General features: G+C 37.1%; 1 protein-coding gene across 1 annotated transcript in view; it reads left to right on the top strand.

Annotated features, from left to right (window-relative positions):
- The window catches only part of LOC117337480 (protein-glutamine gamma-glutamyltransferase K-like), a 39,425-nt gene that overhangs the window by 11,042 nt on the left and 1,635 nt on the right, over nt 1-26,748 (top strand). The window contains 8 exon segments of the mRNA XM_033898479.1: nt 694-832; nt 8,159-8,199; nt 8,202-8,261; nt 10,680-10,842; nt 11,429-11,541; nt 14,730-14,812; nt 20,400-20,601; nt 23,696-23,856. Of these exon segments, the coding sequence (XP_033754370.1) occupies nt 694-832; nt 8,159-8,199; nt 8,202-8,261; nt 10,680-10,842; nt 11,429-11,541; nt 14,730-14,812; nt 20,400-20,601; nt 23,696-23,856 (962 nt within the window).

Here is a 26,748-nt window from a genome sequence, read left to right as displayed (position 1 = left end):
ACAATTTATCTTTGTCTCCAATAACACGACTTCATCAATGAGAGAAGATACATGAAAACGCTATATGGACCTTCATCTATAACTGTCATGTCTCCACAGTACGGAGAAACGAAAACAAGAATTTTGCACTATAAGCTGCCCCTACCTAAGTAACGTGAACTAGTTTATGTATTCCCCAGAACTATTATAGAAACTAGTATACGAAACTACAGCAACACAAGAAAAGTGACGAGAATAGAAAAAAATAGTAGCATTGGCTTTAACAAATAACACATGTATTATGTGATAACGACATAATAGCTTTTGTAAATGTAAGACTGATAAGATGCTACAGTGCTTCCTACCGACTACGTTAGGTAGATTTTCTCTGTATCCGACAGGTAAGAACTTAATGTATTGTAAAGTTCGATCTCTAGTGGAGGCACAGCAGAGTAACGATGCCATCAGTTACAGACATTAAATGTATAACAAATATATATTGTACGATTACAATTTCTTCAACTCTTATTGATTTTGAGAACTCCGTTAGATTTGACATATATTTTGGACCGGAGGGACAGAATAGTTGCTATTTTCACTTCTTAAGTTGTAGTCTTGTGACGGTCATCCATATGGTTTAGGACATCTGTACAGTCACCTGATCGATGTATCATTAAATCTAGAGGCTTAATTTGCGATGATCTATCCGGTTAGTTTGCAGAGCCGTGGGTCTGCCCTGTCGAAGTGTAACCAATTTCGCATCTGCGCATGACACAGACGGAAGTGTGACAATTGATTTCTACTGGGATCTTGATCAGAAAGAAGTTTTGAGCGGAATTGGAGATTCGATTTGGTAAGTCTTCACGTCCATACGCTTTGACCAAATCAGACGATTTCCGCATGGATGTAGTGACTCATATATCATATCAATTAAGAAGGCTTTCTGTAATGTACATGTACATTATTGTAAGCCGTCAGTATTGACCTTTATACATATAAATGTACTAAGAGGATAAAAAAAAACCGGAAATCAAAAGAAATGTTCTTTGATTATAATGATTTAAAATAAATAAACAAGTAAATAGATTACATATTTTTGATCACAGTAAATCGATATTTCACATCAATTTGGGCGAACTATTGATCTTGTTTGATAATACATGACTGTATCCACACTAAAAAAAATGTCTAAAAGGAATACATTTCACGCCCAAAAAAGGTGACATGACACCATTATTTACTACACATGTATATGGTTATCACAGTACAAGGTATAATTATAATGTTGTAGCACGTTTATGGGCGATGAAGTACGCGAATTAGCCGTCATACGTGGTAGATAATATTAGATAGACAATAAAGCATAATGGGTTTTCTTTTTCGTTTTTATTTTTAATCAGACCTGGTTGTCGATGTCTCTGCCTCATTAATTGAGACGTCCCGCTGGTCCACCTTAACATGCAATAAACGTCCAGACTAAATTATTTAGTGACAGGCCACGCCGTAAACGTTCCACAATGGCTCGTTATATTGGGGACGATATACAGGGGTAACACCTAAATGAGGGCAAACATGAGGCCGTGTAAAGGAAGACATCGGGTAGAACAAAGTTGCTAGAATCAAGAGATAAGATCCCAAATTTAGTCGCCTCTTATGTAATTGGGATAGCAGGTACAATTATTACGCCCTATCTGCAGGACAGACATGATATTGGGTAGGGAGACCCATGGCTTATAAAAAATAAAAACATATTACCATTTTCAAACTGTAATATGATTTTAATCAATGTGTTACACATGTATACCATATATCCTTTTAATGGCATAGACACTTTTTTCTCGTATATATATTTTATTAACCACATATGCAATTGTTGCAACATGTAATACATAAATCTAAATCCATTAAGAATAAAATGATAGATAATTTAAAAATCACATACAAATATGAGAATTAAGTTAAGCGATAATATATCAATACACTTGTATGATGTTTCAAGAATTTGTGCATTATGAAATATATTTCACCCTCTAATTAAACATTGCATTAATAAAATTCCATTTACTTTTGATTTTGTCTTTTTTCTTAACATTATAGGTGTACATACCAATTTCCTCCATTTTTTCTTTTATAATTTACCTGTGAAAATTTGAATTGTCTCCCTTTGCTATGGCATAAACACTTTACGCACATCAAAAATCTTCACGATTTTTGTTTAAATAGTGATATTTGTTTGCAATTTATGTACAGTTTACCTATTTTTCAGTTGTAATGATAACACATTTGGAAAGTATTCGTGTAGAGGAATGCACTTATCCTCAATGATGCACTTATTTTTATTGGGTGCCATGAGTATTGTCTAACAGTCGCATGACAATGAGGTTCTGCACGAGCGTCGTTTTATGTAAACCGTGTCCTAACAATACAGGATTGTGGTATTGTATTTGCACTCTATCACCTTCTCTGCTTTGTTAGGTTAGATCCCATTATTGGCATAACACAATCAATAGAATCATCAATGGGGAATTATAGTGCTGGCTTGTTAGCACAGAGCAGCTCTAATGACAAAGAGTGTAAACTAGTATCATCTTAAATGTGTGCATTACTTAGTCACTATTATGATACGTAGGACGTTACTGGTGATGGGTTTCCAGGCTTATTATTATTGTTGTTGAGGAAAAATAAATATCGCCGCTTCAGGATTATAATCTAGTTTAAACTTAAGTCGGATTTATAATTAAATTTTGAAATGTGACACAACGGAATTGATTTTTTGTGAATACGCAGCTGACATTTGGCTCCATATTCTCAGTGTTTGGTGTAATATTTACATTTTATCACAGCTATATAGTAACCACACCACCCAATGTGTTTTAACACGGGAAAATCCTTCTGGTGACGGCGTCATAGGATCTACTGTTTCAGACGACAAATTCGTAGACGTCTCTGGGATTGGTTCTTGGTCAACAAAACAAAACCAATAAGGGAGGTTTGTCGTCACCTTCAATGTCATTGTTACGATGGTAACAAATCTAAATGGTTGTCGAATCACAAGACAATTGGGACACACTATCAGAAAATCTGGAAATCTTTATAACAGCATCAGTGCCTGAATGAAATCCAATATGATCAAGCCTAAATCGACCGAAATATTAGTTGTGTCGGCAAGGTACAGTTAAAGGTTGATAGCAAAACATCTGAGGCAGATATACACTTTGACAGCTCACTGAAAGTAGAAAATACATGTAATCGACGTTGAAATACAGTTAAAATACCATAACCTCCAGAGACCACAACACCAGTAAAATACCATAACCTACAGAGACTACAACACCAGTTAAAATACCATAACCTCCAGAGAGTACAACACCAGTTAAGATACCATAACCTCCAGAGAGTACAACACAAGTTAAAATACCATAACCTCCAGAGACTACAACACCAGTTAAAATACCATAACCTCCAGAGAGTACAACACCAGTTAAAATACCATAACCTCCAGAGAGTACAACACCAGTTAAAATACCATAACCTACAGAGAGTATAACACCAGTCAAAATACCATAACCTCCAGAGCGTACAACACTAGTTAAAATACCATAACCTCCAGAGAGTTTAACACCAGTTAAAATACCATAACCCGCAGAGAGTACAACACCAGTTAATATACCATAACCTCCAGAGAGTACAACACCAGTTAAAATACCATAACCTCCAGAGAGTACAACACCAGTTAAAATACCATAACCTCCAGAGAGTATAACACCAGTCAAAATACCATAACCTCCAGAGAGTACAACACCAGTTAAGATACCATAACCTACAGAGAGTAAAACACCAGTCAAAATACCATAACCTACAGAGAGTAAAACACCAGTCAAAATACCATAACCTCCAGAGAGTACAACACCAGTTAAGATACCATAACCTCCAGAGCGTACAACACCAGTTAAAATACAGTAACCTCCAGAGCGTACAACACCAGTAAAAATGCCATAACCCCCAGAGAGCCGACACTAGTGGTTTATATTCTGTATATACATTTGTAATTTGCTATGAGTATATCAATAAGTTGTAACTGCTACCGATAATGAAGAAATCAACATTGTATTGACTACCTGTTGTCCCTTTATCTACCATACCTTTTTATTATACCTCAGACTTGTATCACAGCTTCTGATTAGTGAAAACCATGTCACGTGATTAAAAACATTCGTTATGTCAACCACAAATTTCCAAATAATTCATTATTTACTTGCTGTCGCTTTCGAAACATCATGTCGCCCTCTGAATATCATAATGTCACCCTCTCGTGAGCCCTCCAAAATCGTTATGTCACCCTCTCGTGAGCCCCAACTCGGAACTCTCTTCCGTAACGTCTTCAAAAGTAGTCGAATCAGAGGAGTTCCGAGTATTCTGCTCGATAACAACAATGGCTGCCGGCGGACGCTATCGTCTGCCAACAGTGGAGGAAATGGCGAAATTATTGCAAGAAAAGGATTCTAAAAACACCAAAAGGGTCATCAATGGGGCCGTGGATTCCTTTATACATTTCCTATCTGCAACAGGTAGACCAAAGGATTTTGAAAACTTCGACGTCCATACATTGAACGTTCGACTGGGAGAATTTTATGCCGGGGCCCAGAAAGACGATGGGGTACCTCTTAAACGATCTTCGTTGAACAGTCTAAAATATGGTTTGAAGAAATACACATTGAACAAAATGAGTATAGACATCAGTGGTCAGGTTAGAATCCTATGGCTATAGGTTGATTACAATTGAGCATTTGTTGAATAGTTGATGAATTAATGAAATAAATTTTCTTAAAAACTGTTGATAGTCTAGTAATAAATAAACTTATTAATACCAAAATTGATTCACTTATGTTTTTTTCGGTATAATAAAACAATTACTGCCCTTGTTCCGGGTTGACATGAATATTTGCCCACCCTTGAGGTGTCATGTCACCCTCGGGCTACGCCCTCGGGTGACATGACACCTCTCGGGTGGTCAAATAGGCCTATTCATGTCAACCCGGAACGAGGGCAATAATTGTATAATGTCCTCCTTCACTTCCGCGATAGGAGAATATTGCTTTTGTTGAGCTTTTATATCTATATATCTATATATCTATCAAACGACAAAAGAGAAACATGTACATAACGCTGTAGTGATCGTACTTTGACGGCACTTGATTCAGTTGAAACCAATTCTTAAATTAATTTTAATCAACCTGGTAGGAGCAATTTCCCAACGTCTGAAGAGTGTCAAAGTTATGAGTGATATTTTTATCTGATATTCCACTGTTCATTGTTTTTAGCGCGAGAGAATCTTGTGTTGTGAGCTTTAGTGCCTGAATTTGAGCGGAGAAGACTAGAAAAGCTGTGATGTAGTACATTACATGTATATGTCAGACAGCAGACTGGTAAGGACGATATATGCAAGGCTCGACCCTGCGTAATATCTAACATAAATCTACATTTGTAGTTAACAGGATGCTCGAAGATTGCCATGTGGGCGCACCGAATATCACAATAAATAAAATAATCGCAAAAAATTCAGGTGGTTATCTAACCATGCACGCTGTGGCACGTATCTGTTCAACAGGATTACTTAATACTGAATATACCATTTACATGATTTTAAACAGTATACAGTATAGCTACAGACTAATATGTTTAATGAAGTATTCGTCAGCTACTACAAAAATACCCCGTCTCAAAATGACAATGGCTGTGCACAGGTATTTTAATCATGCAAACAAAATGATAACCCACGCTGTTAACTACGTATGGATGATATATAAACAGATCAAACACTTAACCGACGAAAAGTTGTTTTAGTATAACACGTGTTAACGTGTATTGCGCACTGACAAGTAAGGAAAAAACAGGGAATATTCCATTTGAATGACGAATGTCTATACAAACAGTACTTCAGACTAGTTATGTCATGTTAAGCATTTCGTTTGTTATTGCTTTGTTTTCAATCATACTGTATTTAGTGGCGGCTAACAGGAAGCGGGTCGACGCTTATCACTTAATCAATATAGCATTTATTTCAAAGGTAACCATTTAACTACGGTGTTTATAGTTACTGATGTTCTAGAACAAGGTAGGTAAAACACGAAAACATGACTGCAAAATTATTCTAATTGTATATCGGTTAACTGGTATAGCAATGCAATACAAAGCAGTTCATTTATTGTACTTTATCCAAGACATTTTGGCCAAATCATCCGTCTACAACATTTTGTCAATTTTCACCCGGACAATTTCTGGGAACCTCCAAATGTAATTAGTTGTGTAATGCTTTTTTTTTTTTTTTTTTTTCTGATTGTATCCTTTGCGAGATATCGCCACATTCCAATAGACGAACGCCTCTTGTATGATCGTGACACCTATATCAGGAGCCATAATTCACGCGCCGCGTGCACGGGAAAACTAAATCTTCATTCGTACCAGAACCATTCTGGAAACAAACGTCAAACACCGGCTGTAATTTGTCATTCTCAAATAAAGCAGGAGTCAGCGCATATTTGGTCTTTCTCTTAGTGAGAGTCCAATTCCCCAGCCTTACCGTTTTTTAATGTATGTGTACATTGCATAGCACCGACCACAATAACAAGGAGATAGTCGTGACACACTGAAGTTTAATGGACTTACAATAAAATCAGTAACAGCCTATTTCAGCGACTGTCTTCAGGTGAAAATGACTGACCTCCTGCTATTGTAGTCCTCATTCCAGCTACATGTTATACTTCACAACTCCTTGGGGAGAAAATGGAGAGGCTTTAAAAGATGGCAGAAACGCCGACTATGTGACAAACGCGGATGACTTGTGCACGTTACTGTAAATATGTAGGCCTTCTTGTACAGGTTGAAATCGATATGCTCGGTACTCGTTTGTACAGTAAAACTGTAATGTTTCCCGAGGGTTTCCGAACCCTTATGCCATTTCGATTACTGTAGTGGGCGTGACCTTATAACTAACAGAAGATGCAATTATGAAATTAAACGCCAATCCTGTGTCGAAGAAAAACAAAAAAAGACGACGTTAAGTAGATTAGTTGAATAAACAGAATAGTTATAATTACTCCGATTTAACCGGTTATGATTCAATACTGCGCTGTAACCCTTTGATTAGTGTTCACAATCCATTTAGGTTCATCATCGAGTTTTATGATTCTCCTTTTTCCACTAATGTCAGAATGTAATGTACATTTTTTATTGGTTCGCCCACTGTCAGTTTGATGTGACCGGGTATTGTGTCACGCTTTCGTTCTATGCTGTGTCGTTTCAGTGTGATAACACTATAATAACCTCTGCGTCTTGAAGAATATGAGATTTCCTGTCTTTTGCATAGCTTACATTGCAGATAGAGAATAGAAAATGGATCCTTTTCCCATTGCAACATTTTTCTTTTTTTCTTTCCTTATTTTCCTTTCATTTATATTTTGTGCTCTTTTTTACTGTATTCTATATTCTGTTGGTGTCTCCTTGACAATTGTCCTTTGCTAAAACGGAGACGTTTGAATTATGAAATCAGTTGAACCATTACGAACCATGCTTAATCTATTTTAAGAGAAAAGACCAAAAATAGTTAGCTATTTAATGTTTGTATTCATTGTTCAATATTATTAATACTGAATAAGTATTTATGGATTTCAATTAGATTTGTTTTTCATACAGATAGTTTATTACAAACAATTAAAAGAAAAAAAAAATACTTTGACGTAATTAGAGTTTCACATTTATTATCTGACAATGCTAACCTTTCATCAAATCTAAGTGATCTACATGGATTATGTTTTCAACGTTTCATTTTTTAAATATTTTATTTTTATTTTGTGTTCTCAATCTTTTGATTAATTTCAAATTATACGATCTGAAAGAGCTCAAATATCAGAAAAAAATACAACTTCAATTTTATTGTCGTTCCCTCTTAATGTCAAGTCAAACTTTACCTCGATTTAACGGTATAACGCAGTTGATCCCTACTCTTCCGGAACACCTAGTCTTCCTGAACTTATCACGAATTTCATTTGTGTTTCTGTTGCTGGTTTTCTCTCATCTCATCTATTTTGATAATTTAGTACAGATATATCCACGTCGATATTCCCCGTTTGCAAAATAAATTCAGGCAAATCATATTGTAAATACATATTTACTCTCTCAGGAACTTCCATTGTTGGAATGACGTATGGATGCGGAGAGACGACCTCCCGCAGGATACAGTGGCTGGCAGGTAGTCGACTCCACTCCACAGGAGCGCAGTGATGGTAAGGACAACAGTATACATCTATCTCAAATTCCAAACTACATTCAAAGTTAAGGCAACATGTAAAAATAGCGGAACCATCAATGTAACGACAATGCTCATAACCAAGTCAATCCATGAAAAATAGGAAGTATTAAAATATTTTAACGGGAAAAAATACTCAGCAACCCATCTTTAAGTAAAATATTTTACCAACTTTGAAGAAAAATATCTACTGCTAGTGTAGAATTGTATTGTTACACGAAAGAGGTATTTTAGTCCCCAATCGGTGAAATCGGGTTGACGATAGGTTTTTTTTCTCCGTCAGTCTTACCCCTTCTCCGTCAGTCTTACCCCAAAGTCTTTCAGCACTCTAGCGACGGCTTCATTCCCTGAGATATTTTGATCAAACTTAAAGGACCAAAGTATCTCTGACAATTTCCGGTTGTTGGGTCAAGTTCATTGTTATTATTTTAGCGGGGGGAATTGGGGAGGGGGACTTTTATTGCTTTAGCAATATCCAGTGAGTTTGTTCAGATAATAAATTGCTATTGGGTATGGGGAAATGTAAGAGGATCTAGACGAACCGAAGTATATATGTTAATCCATGAGAACTGACCGTATCTAACGTCGCATCATTCGTTGTGTCCTTGAGTATGTACCGTGGGTTCTGTATATCATCGTGGTGCTACTCAAGCTGCTGTACCTCGAGCTCGTGTCTGCTAACAGAGCAACTTCCTTTTTGTATGAAATGGTTATCACTTTGATGAGGTAACATAGCCTCGATTCGTCGATGAAGCGGAAGACGTTATTTCTTCCCGAACGCTTGATCTTATTATCTTTGTGTACGTTTCCATTGGCCTCAATGTAAATCTAAAGTTTCTCATTCTCGGTGTAAAAGACCAATGTGATGCCGTATATCATATCTACCCTTCACGCATGAACACACCATATGAAGTTCCTACGGATTAAGCGATACATACCAGAGTCTTTAAAAATGGTAGTAGCTACTCCTGCTTAGCACTTTGGGAGTGGGACCGCTGGTTTACCCGTTGTCAGTATAAGGCGACTGGGTGATGTTTCCTGCTTGGTGTTTTCGGCAGTATTCTTCAGTGAGATAGCATATTAAATCAGCAAAGGTTTCGGATATACAAGGAGACTCAACACGAACATACCACAGAATCCCAAAATACAAATACGCACTCACCACACGCATGCATGCCACACGCACGGGAGGCCGTCCTTAAATCACCTTAGTTGTTGATAGGACGTTAAACAAAAATAAACCAAACCAAACCCAAGCGTTCGGATCCTATCATGATTAGAAAGAACCGATTAAATTTGGCATCTTCAACTCTAACCCCCCCCCCCCCCCCCCCCCCCCCCCCCCCCCTTATTATTATTTTTTTTTTTTTATTTATTTATTTTTTATTTTTTTGCTTTTCCCGTTTACTGCTCTCTTGGCATTGCATCGCTTTTCGCTATCAGTTGAACGTGACAAACCAGGCTCCGGTGTCATGGACCGGGAGAAACATTCCAGTAGGTTCCGTCATTACCTTAATGTCCTTATAGGCCGCTACACATTAGCAACCAATCATACCGTATGGTTAACATAACTGAGAAGTCAATGTAATGGTCGCTCGTCTATAGGTTGGCTTTAACGTCTATGGAAGGTTTTCTGATCTCAAAAGTTATCGTCTGTGGCAGTAAAGCGATTTGGCTAAAGGTGTCTGCGAATGCTCTAACCTGATTCTTCTCAATACAGTAATGACAGGACATGTTTAAAGCTTTCTCTTAGCATACGCCAGCATTTGTGAAATCCTATAAATTCACTAGAGTCCTCTAAGTTCAGATTTCTACCTTATTTCTAGTCTTCTTGACAAATGTCTCTCTTATTGCTATCGATTGGTGTTAAGTCGGCCATATTACAGCTGGAAAGGAAATCCCCATCCAATCAGATTCAGCATGACAAAAATAAATCACCATCGCTTCAATACAACAGGGAACGTCATTGGTTAGGTGAATACTACAGGGGATATTATTGGTTAGGTTAACACAGTACTAGCCATTTCCTCACAAAGCTTTGAGAAAATGATGAGAATTAAGAATTGTCATGGGATTCAGGGTTATATAGAGGCAATGAACTTCTCAATTATGTCAGGCAATGTGAAAATATGCGGGCTAAGAGCCGACTTCAGTAAACGTTAAATCACATAAATACATTCCCCTTTTGGAGTGTTGTTGTTAGATATACTAAATGTATGCGCTACGTTTGGTACAATTACACATTTGATATAGACAGTTGTATGATAAACATTTATTATGCAAAATTAATACTATTTTGCTTGTTCAATAAGAATATTTCATATACAACAAGACATTGAATACTGATACCTTAGCAATAAACGATATTTCCTTTAAACTGACCTATTTGCACTAGGAATGTTCCAGTGCGGACCAACCTCTCTCCGTGCAGTAAAGGCGGGGAAATGCGACATGCTGTACGACTGTCCATTCGTCTTCGCAGAAGTTAACGCAGACAAGGTCAACTGGACACGTGACAAAGAAAAACAATGGACTGTTCTCAATATGAATCTAAGCGCGTAAGTTCATACAGTGCCCTATCCCTTCTGTAAAAAAAACCTGTACCATTACATCGGGTAGATATTAGAGGCTTTTATTGGCATTGTCATAAAAGGTATTTGGTTGTTGACAGAGGTTTTAGGAGCTATTGAACCACAGTTCAAACATTGTTGGACTAAGCAGTCTGCGTTGGCTGACATGAGAACAATACTAACATAATTGATCGCTTGCATATTGATCATTTCTGTCTTTAAATTGATAAAAAAAATATAGGGAACAACATGTCCGTTTCCGATATAGACATGTAAACTCCCATCCTCACCCAATGACGTTGATTCCGACCTTTCCTAAACGTCAACATGAGATAATCCAGGCCAAATGACGTGTTGGAATGAAGCCTATATCAACGTATAAATTTTGAAGCAAAGAAATGAACATCATACCATAGAATTCACAGGAACTTTGCGCACGAATTCCTAACCTACAGTCAATACTGTGTACGAATACGTATGTACAGTATGTACCGTGAGTTGGGATTTTGTGTCAAGTCCCTGCGAGCGAAACAGAAATGTATTGCTACACTTTCAATTCTTTATTCGTGTACAGAATTGGCCGAAATATAAGTACGAAGATCCCGGATGGTAAACCTTTGAGACCGGAACTTACATATACCGACTCTATCCGTCAGGACATTACAGACGACTACAAACATCCGGAAGGTAAGCTAACACTTTTTCGCGTTCATGTGAAGATGGTATCGCACCTCAAATGAATCCTCTTAGTAGAAAGGCACGACAGAAAACGGAAAACCGTTAGAGGGCTTATAATTAGCCGTCTCTTACGAAATGCAGAAAAATTCTGCAAGGATTCATGAGATTTAATGTTGATTTTTGCAATAATTTGATAATATAATTACATGCATGAAGTAATATTCTTTTAGATTGTCTCTAAGATTTCTGGTGTATTATCTAGGCTTTAGTTAACGTAGGTAGGCAATGAATATGTACATCCACCAGATTTCTGACATATAATATATATGTATTGATAACAACGATAGCCTTCGCGTTCCTGATATCATTTGTGTAGATCTGCACACCTCTACTTTCAGGTACAGCTTGATGCTGTATCAAAGTGCCGTAGACTTCATACACAGAAGTTCTACACGGATTATATGAAAGAATATAAAACAAACCTAGTTGATCTGTGCTACGATCTAGATTCAGTGTGTGAAGCGTCTCCATTCTCATAGTAGTAAACATATTTCGCGACACATGCTTTCTATCCAGCAAATGTATTGATAATATTTGTGGAACGAATCTCGCATGGTTGTATAATGATTAGAATGGTTTGGGTCAAATACTCAGAAACCTGACTGTGGTTCTGTAGGTTGAGACTTGCTTGTTGTTCGAACGTCTCACTTCTGTTTCCTTGACAACTCATCCCATTAAACCATAAAGCGTCAATGAGACCGCCATCGGACTATTGTTAAACAGGAATTCGCTCTATGACATTTAGGTGTCCCCATTCATTAACAACATACCTATTACGTCTAGAAATACAATGTTACACGTGGGATCGCCATCCTTGGATGGACGAGTTTGCTATTTCTGCCACTGAGTGAGAGGTATTTGGAACTAAACATACTGTATACCTGGTAATATTCGCCCCCGTTTAATTTTCGCCATTTTCGCCCTTTGATGATATGGCGAATTTAAGATGACGGCGAAATTTCAAGCTCAATTGCAGGATTTACAAGTTATCGTACATAGGCTAATTGTAGTCGGATCCAAAACGTACCCTCGTACTTTTCAAGTGTGTTTTATACAATTAAAAGCAACACGTGTTATATATTTACACTAAATTTATAAAATAATTTATTGTTTCATTCCAATCTATGTATGTGAAATAAAATCTAGATCTAAATCTAGGCCGAGTTAATTTGCAATATCACGTTGAGTTAAATCGAGAATATGGGCTAAGACAGCGTACTAGGTTATTTGATAGGGATGTCCCTTCTCTGGAGTTGTATAAGAACAGGTATTAAAATGAAATATATCTCATCTAACCTTCTCAATCGAAATGGAATATCTGTGCTGCGAGATAAAATATTTGTACAGTGACAGCATTGCATTTAGAAGATGGTTCTTCCCGTCAGTTTATGATTAACAAAGATTTCATCTTCTTGTATAAAACCCTGGAGATATGTGACAGAGTTATAGCTGTGCTAACACGCGAGCTTAATTGCTGAAGTTAGTGTCGTGGTCTTCTGAAATTTCCGGAAATCGCTTAATTTTCTGGATTGAGTCAAACACACCGCATTTGACGAGGAAGAACATGTTCATTTTAGTTAACTATTTATGAAAGAAGAGGGAGGTGAAAATATATATATCGGTATGAGACTTGTTTTCGCAAGTCCTGAATGCGTTGCCGATGGATTTTCTCCTTTCAATCGGTGGCAAAGGAGCAATTACCGTCTAAACGCTGGTAAAGTGTACAGTTTACAAAAGCTGTTTCAACATTAAAGGCAATTCTAAATACCAGCACAAAATGATGAAGAGACTATGCCATAACATCAGTACAAATAGAAAGGTATAACAGAGCAACACAAAATGAAAAAATGTATATATATATACCACAGCGTTAACACAAATTTACCACAGCGCTAACACAAACATTCAGATACCAGAATAAGATATGTAAAATATGAATATACCGCAGTGTTAACACAAAAGGTCAGATACCAGAATAAGATAGGTAAAATATGATTCTACCATGTTTGCTATGCAACGCCGGTTTTGATTGGTTTAAAACCATGTATTATTTTCCAATAACCCTCGCTCGTGCCAATAATAAACGGTCGTGAGTCACGGCTATCACAATTTTAAATATCTAATATTCACCCGTTTCTTACTATAGCCAAGTGGGCTAATGGGTTAGTCTTTCAATAAATTTTTATCACGACGCGAGTTCGAATCCTACGGAGGCCCCCCTTTTTTTTCCTTTTCTTTTTTTTATCCTTTTTTTTTCAATTTTCAAAATCAATGCCATAGATGCTCTTGATCGTAGTACTGTATTGCCTGTATATTTCATCAGCAAATAATACCATAATCAAGAAATAAGGTTTTCCCGGGGTTTCTTTGCTGTTTTTCTATTAGAAAGAGGTCGATCTCAGAACTAAACAGTACATGGTAGAATAGAAATAATCAACTTTGACTCGTGTATTGTTGCAGGATATACAACTCGGACTCGGATATTTTGCAATTTTAATTAATAACTCAGGCCTGCGGCCTTCGTTATTAATTTAATTGCAAAATATCCTCGTCCTCGTTGTATATCCTGCAATAATACACGATTCATCGTTAATTATTTCTTAAGTATACGAAGCTGTCAGATGTATCTATGCTTATAAACAACACAGAAGATATTTGTCGTTGTTAATGAATTGTAATAATCATTAACTTTCGGTAATATACCTCTAGTTCTGGTATTAATTTGCCTATAAATTAAAGTCATACGTGGAACTTGAAACCACTATACGGATGTCATTATTCACTGCTGTGTTTGTAATTACGGAGTTATTTCCGGGTAAGCATCCGCCTCGGAGACTTGTTATACAGGTCCATTTCCTTTGATTATAAAATTATATAATTGACGATTTAATTTCTTGTTTATAATTTGTTTGAATTCGATGAACACAGTTCATGCTGATATAGATTGTCTTCTGCCACAATAATATTTGTTTGTTGGAAATTATCCAGCTATGCTGTAATGTAAGCATTGAAGGATTTGACAAATGCCGTGTACGTTGTAAATAAGCATTTAATAAAACAGCAAATCAAATAAAATTCAAGTTGTTGATAATAGAAAATAAAAGGAAGTTGCTGAAAAGTACACAAATTTGTTTCAGAATCTGAAAGAGAACGATTGGCGGTTATTTCGGCTAGTCGGTCAGCCATCACGAAGAAACCCGTCTACAACAAAGGAATCCAGGTATAGTATATATATAGTTTAGTTTTGTCAGTGTACTACATTGCTATCTATATATCTTATATAGTTTAGTTTTGTCAATGTACTACATTGCTATCTATATATCGAATATAGTTGAGTTTAGTCTGTGTACTACACTGCTTCCCATATATATTTACACTTGCTAAATGAACCTTTTAAATGCATCTATGTAAACCATGCATTATAATCTTACCAATTCTTATATACAGCGGAAGAAAGAAACGCGAAAGGATTCGGTTTTTCTAATTATACATGTATAACCTTTAAACGCATAGTCTAAATTCAATTAAATTTCCCACTGAGCTACAACCAAGGACTTTAGAAATGTTCAATTAAAATTCAGTCGACCGTGATGATTACCGACATTGCATGCTTTCGGCAGACTTTTTAAGAAAGGGTACATCCGGGGTACTCTCGGACCGTATGTGCTGGTATATAATTACATTGGAACAGTACATATCAATTACACAGCATTTCTTTTCGGAGCAATTGTACAGCGAAATGCCGCGATTGAGTGAAGTTGATTGATTGGTAGGGCCATTGCTCTGATAATGCCGGGGCATTCGCAACGTCGTGTAACGCAGCAATATGGTGTTCATGAGACAACAATCTCCTGTTTAGCTGACTGTCTCAGAACTTCAGGGAGATTTTATGATCCTACCAGGAAGCGAATGCCCGCGCATTGCGTTGCTATGTAAGGATAGAGACATACGTCTCTCGTACCTCTGTAACCGATTTCAGACGGTGACGTCACGTCAAGCTGTCGGCACTCGTGGTCAGGAACGGTGTCCAAGAACGGTTAGGGATCGGTTGCGGGAGTTTCATTTAAGACCACGACGTCCCTATATTGGTCTGCTATTTACGCTGAGACGACACGAACGTCGACTGCAGTGGCTGCTTGCACATGCACCTAATATGTTTCATTTGGCCCACACATGTTGTTCACTGACGAGTCTCGTTTAACGCTTTACAGGTCAGATGGACGACAACGTGTCTATCGACGTCGTGGTCAGCGATATTATGACGCTTGCGTGACGGAAACGACAGATTCGGGGAAGGGTCTGTTGTGGTATGGGCAGTGATATCTCAAGGCGTGAAAATACCTCTCGTGGTTATCCATGGTAATATTAAAGTAGTAAGATACCGTTAGCCATACGTTGCAGTAAGACAATGCTATGCCCCATGTTGCTTTGCTTTGTAGTGACTTTCTGGCTCAAAACAACGTATCAGTTTTTGATTGGTCACCATATAATCCAGATATGTCCCCAATCGAGCATTTGTGGGACGAGCTAGACAGGAGGGTTAGGAAGCGCGTCAACGTCCCATAAAACGTCGTTCAACTCACGCAGGGCCTTATTCAGGAGTGTAATAATATCTCTTAAGGGGAAATAAACACCTTGATGGGGTTAATGTTAAGGAGAGTAAGAGCAGGGACTGATGCCAGTGCTGGGCACACCCGCTACTGATTTGAATCAGGTCACCCCTTAGGGTACCCTTGTTTTAACGGTATTCACACAAACATCGTCTGTGATAGGACAACAAAAATCATCAAAATGTATTCAATAATGATGAAATAATCGAGAAAATCATACCAAGAACACATCATCAAAGAATCATGTAAAATAAAAATTATCGAAAATAAACTTGCGTTTCTTTTTTCCGCTTGTATATGTACCATTTTTTTTTTTTTACTAAACCTGCATGTTTTTTTTCTCCATATTCTAATGCATAGGTCTATATATGATGGTATAACGTAAGCAACAGTCGTCATATTTTTTCACCAATGGTAAAAATAAACTTTCATCGTATAGATCATGAAATAAGCATGTACTTAGTCAGTTATGGTACGGGTTTAATCGGATCAACTCTCAGACTTTTTGTTCTGGAACAATAAAGAACATGTTTATTTTCACGCTATTACCCCTATTAAGGATGTGAAAGGAGCAAAAACAGTGCCCACAAAACATAACTTGATAGTGAAAATCTTGAACACTCATGCTACCCTTATACGAATAGGTTTACCATGTAGTGTTCCTGAAAAAACCTTTAAAAATAGAAAGCTGTCAGATGATAGTTCTCGCATAATTCCAATTGGCGTAGCGATGTGAAGAACATAATCGTGACTTTTTCACTAAATGACGTCGTTTTGGTTGACGTCACTATATTGATTGAAATTTTGACATCCTTCCGGATTAAAACCGCGACTGATGTTACTTGCAACAATTTCGGTAGTTATGTTGTATAAAAGGTAAATGTCCTCAAGGTGGAATATATTGATTTAAATGCTGAAATGTTGTATAAAAGGTGAATGTCCTCAAGGTGGAATATATTGATTTAAATGTTGAAATAACAGTAATGATGTTGTGTTTATTTCCATGGGCTATATGTTTCGCTAGGAATGGCCGCCTGTAGTCGTGCCGTCATAAGAACAACTATTGACAGCACGAAATTTGTCTTTGGAGAATAGGTAAAATCTAAAATGGAGATTTAAGTGTTAAAATGCCATGTTTGGAAAGTTATTGCCCTACGATTATCACAGGATTGTAGACAATAACAAGCGTTGAACAATAGGCAGTTAATTCTTAAAGAGGCTTGCCCGCAGAGAGATCAGAAAAATTGGCTAATAGAAAAAGATTTTTTTACACATGACAGATTGTTGGAATTGTTGAGTTTTTCATTTTCTTTTCCTTATAAAACGCTGAAAAGTGATATTAAAACCTCATTTTTTAAATATTATTTATTTAATCGCAACCCGCAATAAGTCCCCGCTATAAAGTGGAGTCTAATTTGATTGACACATCAAAGAAACAAGCACGTGCACAGTGCCGCACAGTGATAACTTCAAAGGCAGCGGCGATTTACAAAGAAGATTTGCCGTTATATTCCATACATTTCCCTCTCAGGTTGAGTTTTAAAACGTCTTTTAAATACATATTCTGTAATTGTTTTCAAGAAATAAAGTCGTAAAGCCTCTAATTTTGTCACATAGAAACGTGTACTGAAGTTTATTTAGTGATCGGAGATGTGCCGTTTACCGGTCCGTCTGCGGGTAAGCCTCTTTAAATGTTTAACGTTCTATGCGGAAGAGTGTTGAGTAGATAGGCGTATTGCAATGGGAGCATATGATCATTTTTGTGTCTCTTCTGTACTGGAAAATTCCATTCCAAATGACTAGATGGATTTAATGGGCTATCCGCTTATATATTAGCTCCAATGTCAAATTCCAATTCTTCTTAGTTAATCTTGGTGGACCAGGTATTATTTCAATAAGTATGTTTCTTTCCCCGAAATCTGCACTTCCTTTATTTCCCGCGGGCTATACTATTGTTTTTCATTTTGAGATGTCTGTTGGGCTATCTGTTGGAGAGGGTTTTCTCTCATATCTCGCCATGTTGGATAGAGTTTGCCCATGTAAGATAGCTATGTAAGATAAATCTATCTTACATAGCATTTCACGCGCGCGGATTAATCTGCGTTCAAGGGGGACAACTCTCACAACGTCGTCTGCTTGTGTTCACATCCGACAGTCCTTATCGTCGGTGTCGGTTTTGAAACGTTGGACTTAACTATAAAAATACATACATTCTTAGATAAATATATATCATATCAGCAGTAAATCAATAGGGCTACACGGTTAAACGATTAGACATTTCATCTGAGCGAACATATAACTCCGTTACTGTAACAAACAGTTAGACTACGCCTACAGGCCTGTTGTAACAGTTACAGTACAATACAGACTTGCCTACCCGACAGATTTGTCATTTGTCATTAAAAACATGTAAACACACACAATCACCTGGCAATGACAGGAAGTAAAATAAAAGCCATACATAAAAAAAATATAAAAAAGAAAATGTCAAACGTCACAACCTATGAAATGGTTCCGTTTGCGTCAGCAGGGGGCCCTGGAATTTGTTTACTCTACGGTACTGTCAGTAACTGTTAGGCCTACTCAGTAACCTGTGTATTTGGAAGTTGGGAATTGGCTCTTAAATGAACGAACATTCGGTAAAAATGACACCCCTCGATGTTCATATAAAAAATATTTATTTCAATTGTAACTCAGAGTCTATATTTGTGTAGAGTAACCATGAAAACTAACTGCCATCCTAGCCTTTCAATATGATCATCGTTAGCCTATCGACTGACCTACCTTCGTCATTCCATCAAGACAACCGGTTAAACACATATAATCCTATGTCACAGAAAAGATCGAATACTCGTATAGAGTCACTGTTCGCTGGTTCAAACACGAAGTTGCCAAAATCACAGTGAATTTAAAATTACCAGCCACGAAACATCGCCGCGTCATGGCGATCGAGATCGACATCACTCTCATTGAACTATGAATGGAATTCCAATGACAGTCGTGACGTCATGCAGTGACGTAGTATTTTATAAAAAAAAAAATTGACTTGACATTTAAAAGTGCAGTGTGTTCTGTGAAATGATTAAATATGTCGAGGTGCAAATCAAATTATATGTGAAGTTGGGAAACTCATTTCAGCGTTGGCTTTCAGTATTGTTGATAGAACTTCTTTTTCTCGGATGTTGACAATTTGATCACGGCCACGTAAAAGTCGGTTAAGTTACGGTAATTTTTATCGGCGAATTGTTCATTCGTTCATCACTTAACCACAAAATGAATGAAATTTGTGTGCAAACATAGTTTGCTAAAAATAGGGTATATCTTTCAGAATATCATAAGTATATTTAGTAAAAACGTCAAATAAAGAAATTAAAAAATTGAAGAAAATGGATGGCTGAGGGACACTTTCGCCAGAAATTCGGTAATGATATGAGAGAAAAAGACTCTTTCATTATGTGTGTATGTAGGATAGGGATATTCCACCCTCGGGATCACAAAATGTGGTAAAACCCTCGGCAAGCCTCGGGTTTCACCACATTTTGTGACCCCTCGGGTGGAATGTCCCTATCCTATATATACACATATGAAAGAGTCTTATAATCTGTGGAATTTGTTTACGTAACTGTAGACAAATGTGGGTTATATGTTGTTAATTTAATATATTTAAATGTGAGGTACAAATAAAACAAAAAGAAAATACGGCACAGTCAAGTGTTCCCTACTTACGTCCGATTGGTTTCCTGTCATTAGATATATATGAATTAAATCGTCGTATTACCCGTGGTCAATATGAACATAATTTTACAAAATACTTGAAAATACGTTATTTTGTATACCTGAACTATACACCGGTGCGAGTAATACGCAATACGGTAATTACCGTAATATTGTCCTCAAGGTGAAATATATTGAATTAAATGTTGAAAATTGTTCAAATGTTGTCACTCAAATACGTATTATATATAACATTGTCCATAGTTAAATGTGATATGTATTTGGTATTACAAGACAATCAGAATTGGACCGTAGCATGAGTAACCAGAATAAGAGCCAATACCTTAACTTGATAGAGATGGAATATATTTTCATACTTGAACGCGATATATATTTACATTATAGTAGTACACGACAATCAGAAATGTTGTTAATTATAGCAAAGGCAATGGTCAGAAATTGATTCTTCTTTCTCCCTGACAGGATGTAAAATTTGGAGGATTCCTTCACAGAGACAATGTTATCATTGGTCAGCAATTTGACGTCAAAATGACGTTCCAAAACAACAGCCAATCAAGAAGAACATTACAAGGGAAGTTCATCTGTGAAACGGTGTCGTACACTGGGGAGAAGATAGGGGTCGTTAAGAGACAGGAGTTCAGCACCCCAATGGCAGCAATGACAGGTAGCACGAACTTTACTGATTTTGTTCCCATCACGAGTTAAAGCCCTCGTTCTCTCATGGTGCTCAAAGTGCAAAATAATCTGCGACCGCAATGACCTCTCAACGTAATCATGTCACCCGCTTCCCATTTCACTTCCTCAACTGCATGTTTCAACTCTGACACATATAATGTGATCTTCCTCGTTCTGAGGTTAAATGATAATCCAATCTAGTTCACTATTCAGGTTAGTTTGTTCTCCGGCCCTTATTTCCTATAAGATAAAACATTTATTACAATTTTAGATTATTAGAATTCAACTCCTGGACATTATAACACGCTCTGATGTCACAAACTCGAATATTCTAGGATTACGAGCCTAATGTATAAAAGAACAAGTGTTAATCAAATCGATCTAAAACATCAGAATTTTCATATTTGATTTTGTCCACGTTAAATCTACGCCTGAACAGGCTAAGTTGAGTTGAGTGTAACGCAATGCGTCTGAAGAGTACGCTGGTTAATTAGAGTCTGTAGGGTAATTCTTTGTACTTTCCAACACACATTGATTTCCCTTTTGACATTATTCTTTGTTGTAGTCCAATTTATAAGACGTGTATGTATATTTCCGCCTAATCCAAATGACAACATTGCTCCAACAAATATGATAACGTTAATAAAGCTATGTACAGTACTGTACGTACCGAATCGTATGATAGAACAAGATGTAATCTCACACATTAACAAATTTCTTTATCAAAACCACCACGAGGTTGAGCTAGCCTAATTAATGAAAGTGTCAGAACACTCCACATGTCGTCTGGGCTTCTTCCTGTTCCCCCGACACATCGATCGTCGACCAGATGAGTCGGGGTATGCACCCTAGGGCGGGCCATCTGGCTCTGACTGGGCGGGTGTGTCGTGACAATAAGGTCTGTGCGTGACTGCACAGTCTGATTGTGTCAATCTGTAATGTATACCAGGTGCGTGAGTAGCAATTTGTTTACTAATGATTATATATATTGACTAACACTATCTTGGTATTATCTAGACTACAGTGGACGTACATCATAATACAATTTAACTATCTATATACTAATGTATATATGACGTGTGTTTGGTTTGCACAACAACCCCCGATATCGAATCAGAGGTGCTTTGGGAACATCATTGGTTTTTTACGCTAAAATGATTAGAAATAACACATAGTTTTTGCAGATACATCTACAGTGTTAAAACACACAGGGTTAGTATATACGTTATAACCGAAACACGTACAATGTAATTAGCAGAAACAAAGGCCTGTCTGAAATACATAGAAAACTAATGCAAGCAGATACATTTACTAGGTTGTAACTCAAAGGACTAGTATATACTAGTTATACGACGGGCACGTAACCGCATGTGGAGATCCGAGGTGTGAGGTTCGACGCTCCCTACCAGTGACGGTTTGTGTTTCTTGGGAAGCTGAGAAACAGGCTGATCTATGCTGTCTTGGTTGTGTCCCTGGGCAAGACACTTTACCCTGATTAATCTGTATGGTATGCGACGGGCCTCACGTATGTTGTTAAGTGAGGTAGTCACCAACTACTACAAGGATATCCGCCTCACAGGATGATAAACCCAGCAACCAAACAAACAATTAGTATATACATGTACATGGCTGAAACACGTGATTAGCAGATGCATATGCACGACTGCAATACAGATACATCTGCATGGCTGCAAATACAAACATCTGCAGGGCTGAAACACATAAAAGAAATAGGATAGCTATATCTGGATAGATAGGATAGATACATCTGCAGGGCTAAAACTTGTAAATGAATAGAAAATATGTATATATGTAGGACTGAACTGGTAAATAGATAGGATAGACACATCTGCAGGATTTAACACAATCCTAATAATAAAGCTTATCACATAACTGCTTAAGTCAGAGTAAGATTCTCTATTTGGTTTAGAGATTAAAACATCTACTGTGTTATCACACAAATCTCAAATTGGAAGGATAGTGTGGTACCCGATGGTATAATACCGCCATGGCGTCTCTTGTGTTAGTCGAAATAAAATCAGGACCACATAATTGTTTGCATCTCATTCGGGACTAGACGACCGCAGACTTCGATAATGTCAGCCGAGTTATGATCATCCGCTTGAATTCATTTTCCTCTCGGGTGCTTTGAAGTTCTGTAATTTCTGATTCACTATGGTAGACTACGTACCATGTTACCATTACCTTTCTTGTTCAATACATAGCTGTCAGCATTCTCATATCAATACTGTAACCTTCATCACTTACATCCTGCTAGATTCCCGCATATTTGGTTCCTAGCATCACTTACTAGTCGTAAAATGACAAAACAGATGTATGGTGGAGTTTTATATTCAGTGCTCAGCATACACTGAATACATTACTAACTTCAGATTTGTTTTTCAGTTGTATACACCAATTTTAACTATCCCAGAAAAATACTGATACTTTCAGTACTATGTCAAAATCATGTTCGTCATTGAAAGTGAATGCAGCCGTTTTTCTTCATTCTTTTATTCTCGTTGGTTGCTGTATCCATAGAAAATCGTCTAAATTATAAGAACATTGACAAATGCATACATGTTATATAACATGATGTATGACGAAGCAGTTTGTGGCCACTCTATCATCACATGCGGTCAATATAGTGAAACAATAAGGCAAATTTATAACTAAGCAGTTTTGTAAATGAATAATTACGCTATCATAGCCTCTTGCTGTTCAAACCATGGTTAAACCCAATGCCAAATCAGATTGAGAATTAAATGTGCTAAGATTGAATGTTAAATGGTGCTATTTTATAATGTTTATAATTTTATTCGAATGTCTACAAGAATAGTTCAGTAAAATGTCTTTATCATTCGTATCTTTGTTAAGACATGCTATTCATGAAATCCAAGGCTCTCAAAAGCACCCGACACAACTCGTGGCCTGTAGCAATATTTGCAGCCTGTCAAGATTTATGTCTAAAATGTTACACTGAAAATCAACGACCCGGTTTGACCATATATTCAAACATGTCCCTGTTGTCTCTCATAGGTTCCTTGTCATTGCCAATATCTATGAAACGTATTACTTTACAGACGGAGAGATGTCAATGGTAGTGCTTTTTACGGATTACATGAACAAACTGACCGAGCACGCGGCGATGAAGGTGATTGTTGTTGCTAAGGTGATGGAGACCGGTCAAATACACGTTTGGCAGGACGACTTCCGGCTGAGACGCCCTGATCTGTCGGTTGAGGTAACGACTCCATTTGTTTTACCAGAGAGCCATCTCGTATGTTATATTTTTTGTTCGAATGATTAAACATTGGAATCGCATCCGTCTGAAATTCTGTCGCCAAAGGTCCTATTAGTGGTTGTTTGTGATGTCGACAATGTTCAAAAATAGATACTGGTGAGCCCCGGGGAGTAGATGACAAATTAGAAACACGTGCAGACGACTCTTTAAAATAAAATGTTGATTGTAATGTTATGTTTCTAAAGTCGAAGTGTTTCAGAGATGGTGCTGTAGGTCGAATATAACATTTAACTTCTGGTGGATGATATTGGTTTCTCATATATGGTTCACAAGGTGATCTCGTGGTTGCTAGGGATGGGATAACTCTTTAACTCACACGGGGTAGGGAAAGGCAACTAGCAGGCGCTATGACAGCGTAACGTCATTATTGTCGCAACATGGACGTCAACTTACAATTTGTTATTTTTTAAGTATGTGAGACAAATAAAGGTCCTGTACCGTTGACAGGGATATTTCAGTCTTCATGTAAGAATTTGGCAGACCAGCAGTCGACATGCCTCGTGCTGACAAGCAAGACTCTTACACTCACTTTCCACGGAATAGACCCATCTAAGATTATTTTAATCCCACAAGACGCACATGTGTCCTGAAACACATATCTAAATAGAAACTTACTTTGAGTTTCGGTAGTTATAATTATAAAACATATAACATGAATTGATTATAATTATCATTCATGTGCATTCATGTTTGGGTTTTTTTCTCTATTTTAAAATTTTAAATATAATGTGTGTGTTATTCCGGCGGTAAACAAAGACAAATATTTGAAGTCGATGTTTTGGTGGATATAAAGATGTATAATTCACGAACATCACGTGCAGTACACATAAAATGCTGCATTTAAGTAAAATAATAACTTAAATATATTAAGATACAGATACATATCTACATGTAAAAGTATCCTTCAAACCCTATGCAAAAGAAATCACGTAGTGCAATCTTCTAGTTGTCATACTGCTTTAATCCGCTTCGTGTTTGTCTACATATAGGACGTCTACAACATCTCTCCGCTGACTGCTGTCCTATGCTGCTCGTCCTATAGTGCCCCAGGTGTATACAGTGTCCTTTATTTCTGCTTCTCATTCATGCCAGTCTCGGTCTACCAGATCTTCTCTTTCCATATGGTGCCCATTTCACTGATCTTCCAATACTACCTTCCTCCATTCTAAGTACATGTTCAATATATCACTCCAAGTATCCTCCTCAAACACCCTTCTTCACATTCCCTCAGCCTATTCTCTATTTCCATGTTGTCTGACATGCTTCCGCTGCATATGATATCATTGGTACTTCATTACTCTTGTATAACTTAATCTTTGTCTTCCTCGAGATTTCCACCGATATCCAGATGGTGCCCAGTTTTCGAAAGACTGTTCATGTTTTTCCTATTCTGATGCTGAGCTTCACATCACCTTGATGTTTACTACACTCTCATGTTGTCATACTGGTATCAAACATTTTTACCATCGTGTAGAACATTCCGACTACTTCAACTGATTGACTCTATCATTGCATTCCGATCTTGTCTTGTAGTATCGTATAGCACAGCATCATACGAAATTGGTTCCATCAGTGTCCATTAAGCAAAAAAGTGAATGAAACTCCTCGATTCCACAGGGGACCTATATCAAACGCCTCTAACGGCCATAGCTGTGGGACACGTAGGTTTGTTCTTTCTCCGAACCGGAAGAGATATATTACATAGGGTAAATGTTATTTGGTCATCTGACCAGGCGCCGTGCGGATTTACTTAAATCCTGCCATGAATTATTCTAACAGTTCTGATCAAGCGTTGGCACTTTTGACGTCAATTCGAAATTAGAGATGGTTGAAATGACTGCAAAGAACAAACACTTCCATCTGTGAAAATTGGTTTAATCTTCCTAGGATTGAGCCTTAAATGTCCTGATCAATAATTGTCATTTCTTACCTCGTCCAAAGTCTAACAAGGCTGTTACAGTTTCCATTCCTAACATGATTGTGCAATCAATTGTCTTCATAAGGAGCACACACTTGAAACTTCAATTCCATGAAGAAGAGATAATAGGGAATAATCCCGAGATTGTGATCCGAGATTTGGCATGAACTAATGTTGATTTTTATTCGTCTTTATGGGATATGAAACACTCATAGCATCTTCCGACAAAAAGAGTTCCAATGGAACGTCAAACCTATGTTTGAATACAGGTCGTAAGATAAATACCCTTATGAGGGCTAATGCATATCAGATGTAGTCAGAGGCATTTTGGTATGTGACACCAGAAAAACTAGCAACGTGATGACAATGTTTTGGGGATATAACTACCTTTTCTATGATAACAACAAAACCACAATAATGTGTTGTACTATTTTAATTTTAATTTTTAAGATAGGCTGATGTTTTTATTCTTCCATAATGTAATTATTAATGCATTAAGATAACCAAGAAACGTTACATGATTTTATCTATGTATTCAATGTTTAAATTACCATATTTGGTGAAATAAAAATGCCCCAAAATAAAATTAATCGTAGGTAAAGTTTCGCAGCTAAAATAATAAAAAGATTCCGTACAACCACTTAACATCGACAGAGAATTGTGGTATTTTTTCAACCTTGTTTTGAAATAATCGCCTTTAAAAAAAATGCATGTTTTCTCCAAAAAGTCTAGATATCAAGAAAATGAACAAGGAAAGGCATACTGTATAGCGAGTAAAATTGGATTCACAGCCATTGAATATCAATCGAAAAATAATCCCGCAAATACCAATGCAAACAAATGTATAGGAGTATTTACTGCAGAATATTTATAATACAAGTTTGCGCGAAAATTTGGTACCCGCGAATTGGTCC

The sequence above is a fragment of the Pecten maximus genome, chromosome 11 (assembly GCF_902652985.1).
Source record: "Pecten maximus chromosome 11, xPecMax1.1, whole genome shotgun sequence".
NCBI lineage: Eukaryota > Metazoa > Mollusca > Bivalvia > Pectinida > Pectinidae > Pecten > Pecten maximus.
Note: the sequence above shows the minus strand (reverse complement) of the source record. Positions and strands in the feature narration are given on the sequence as shown.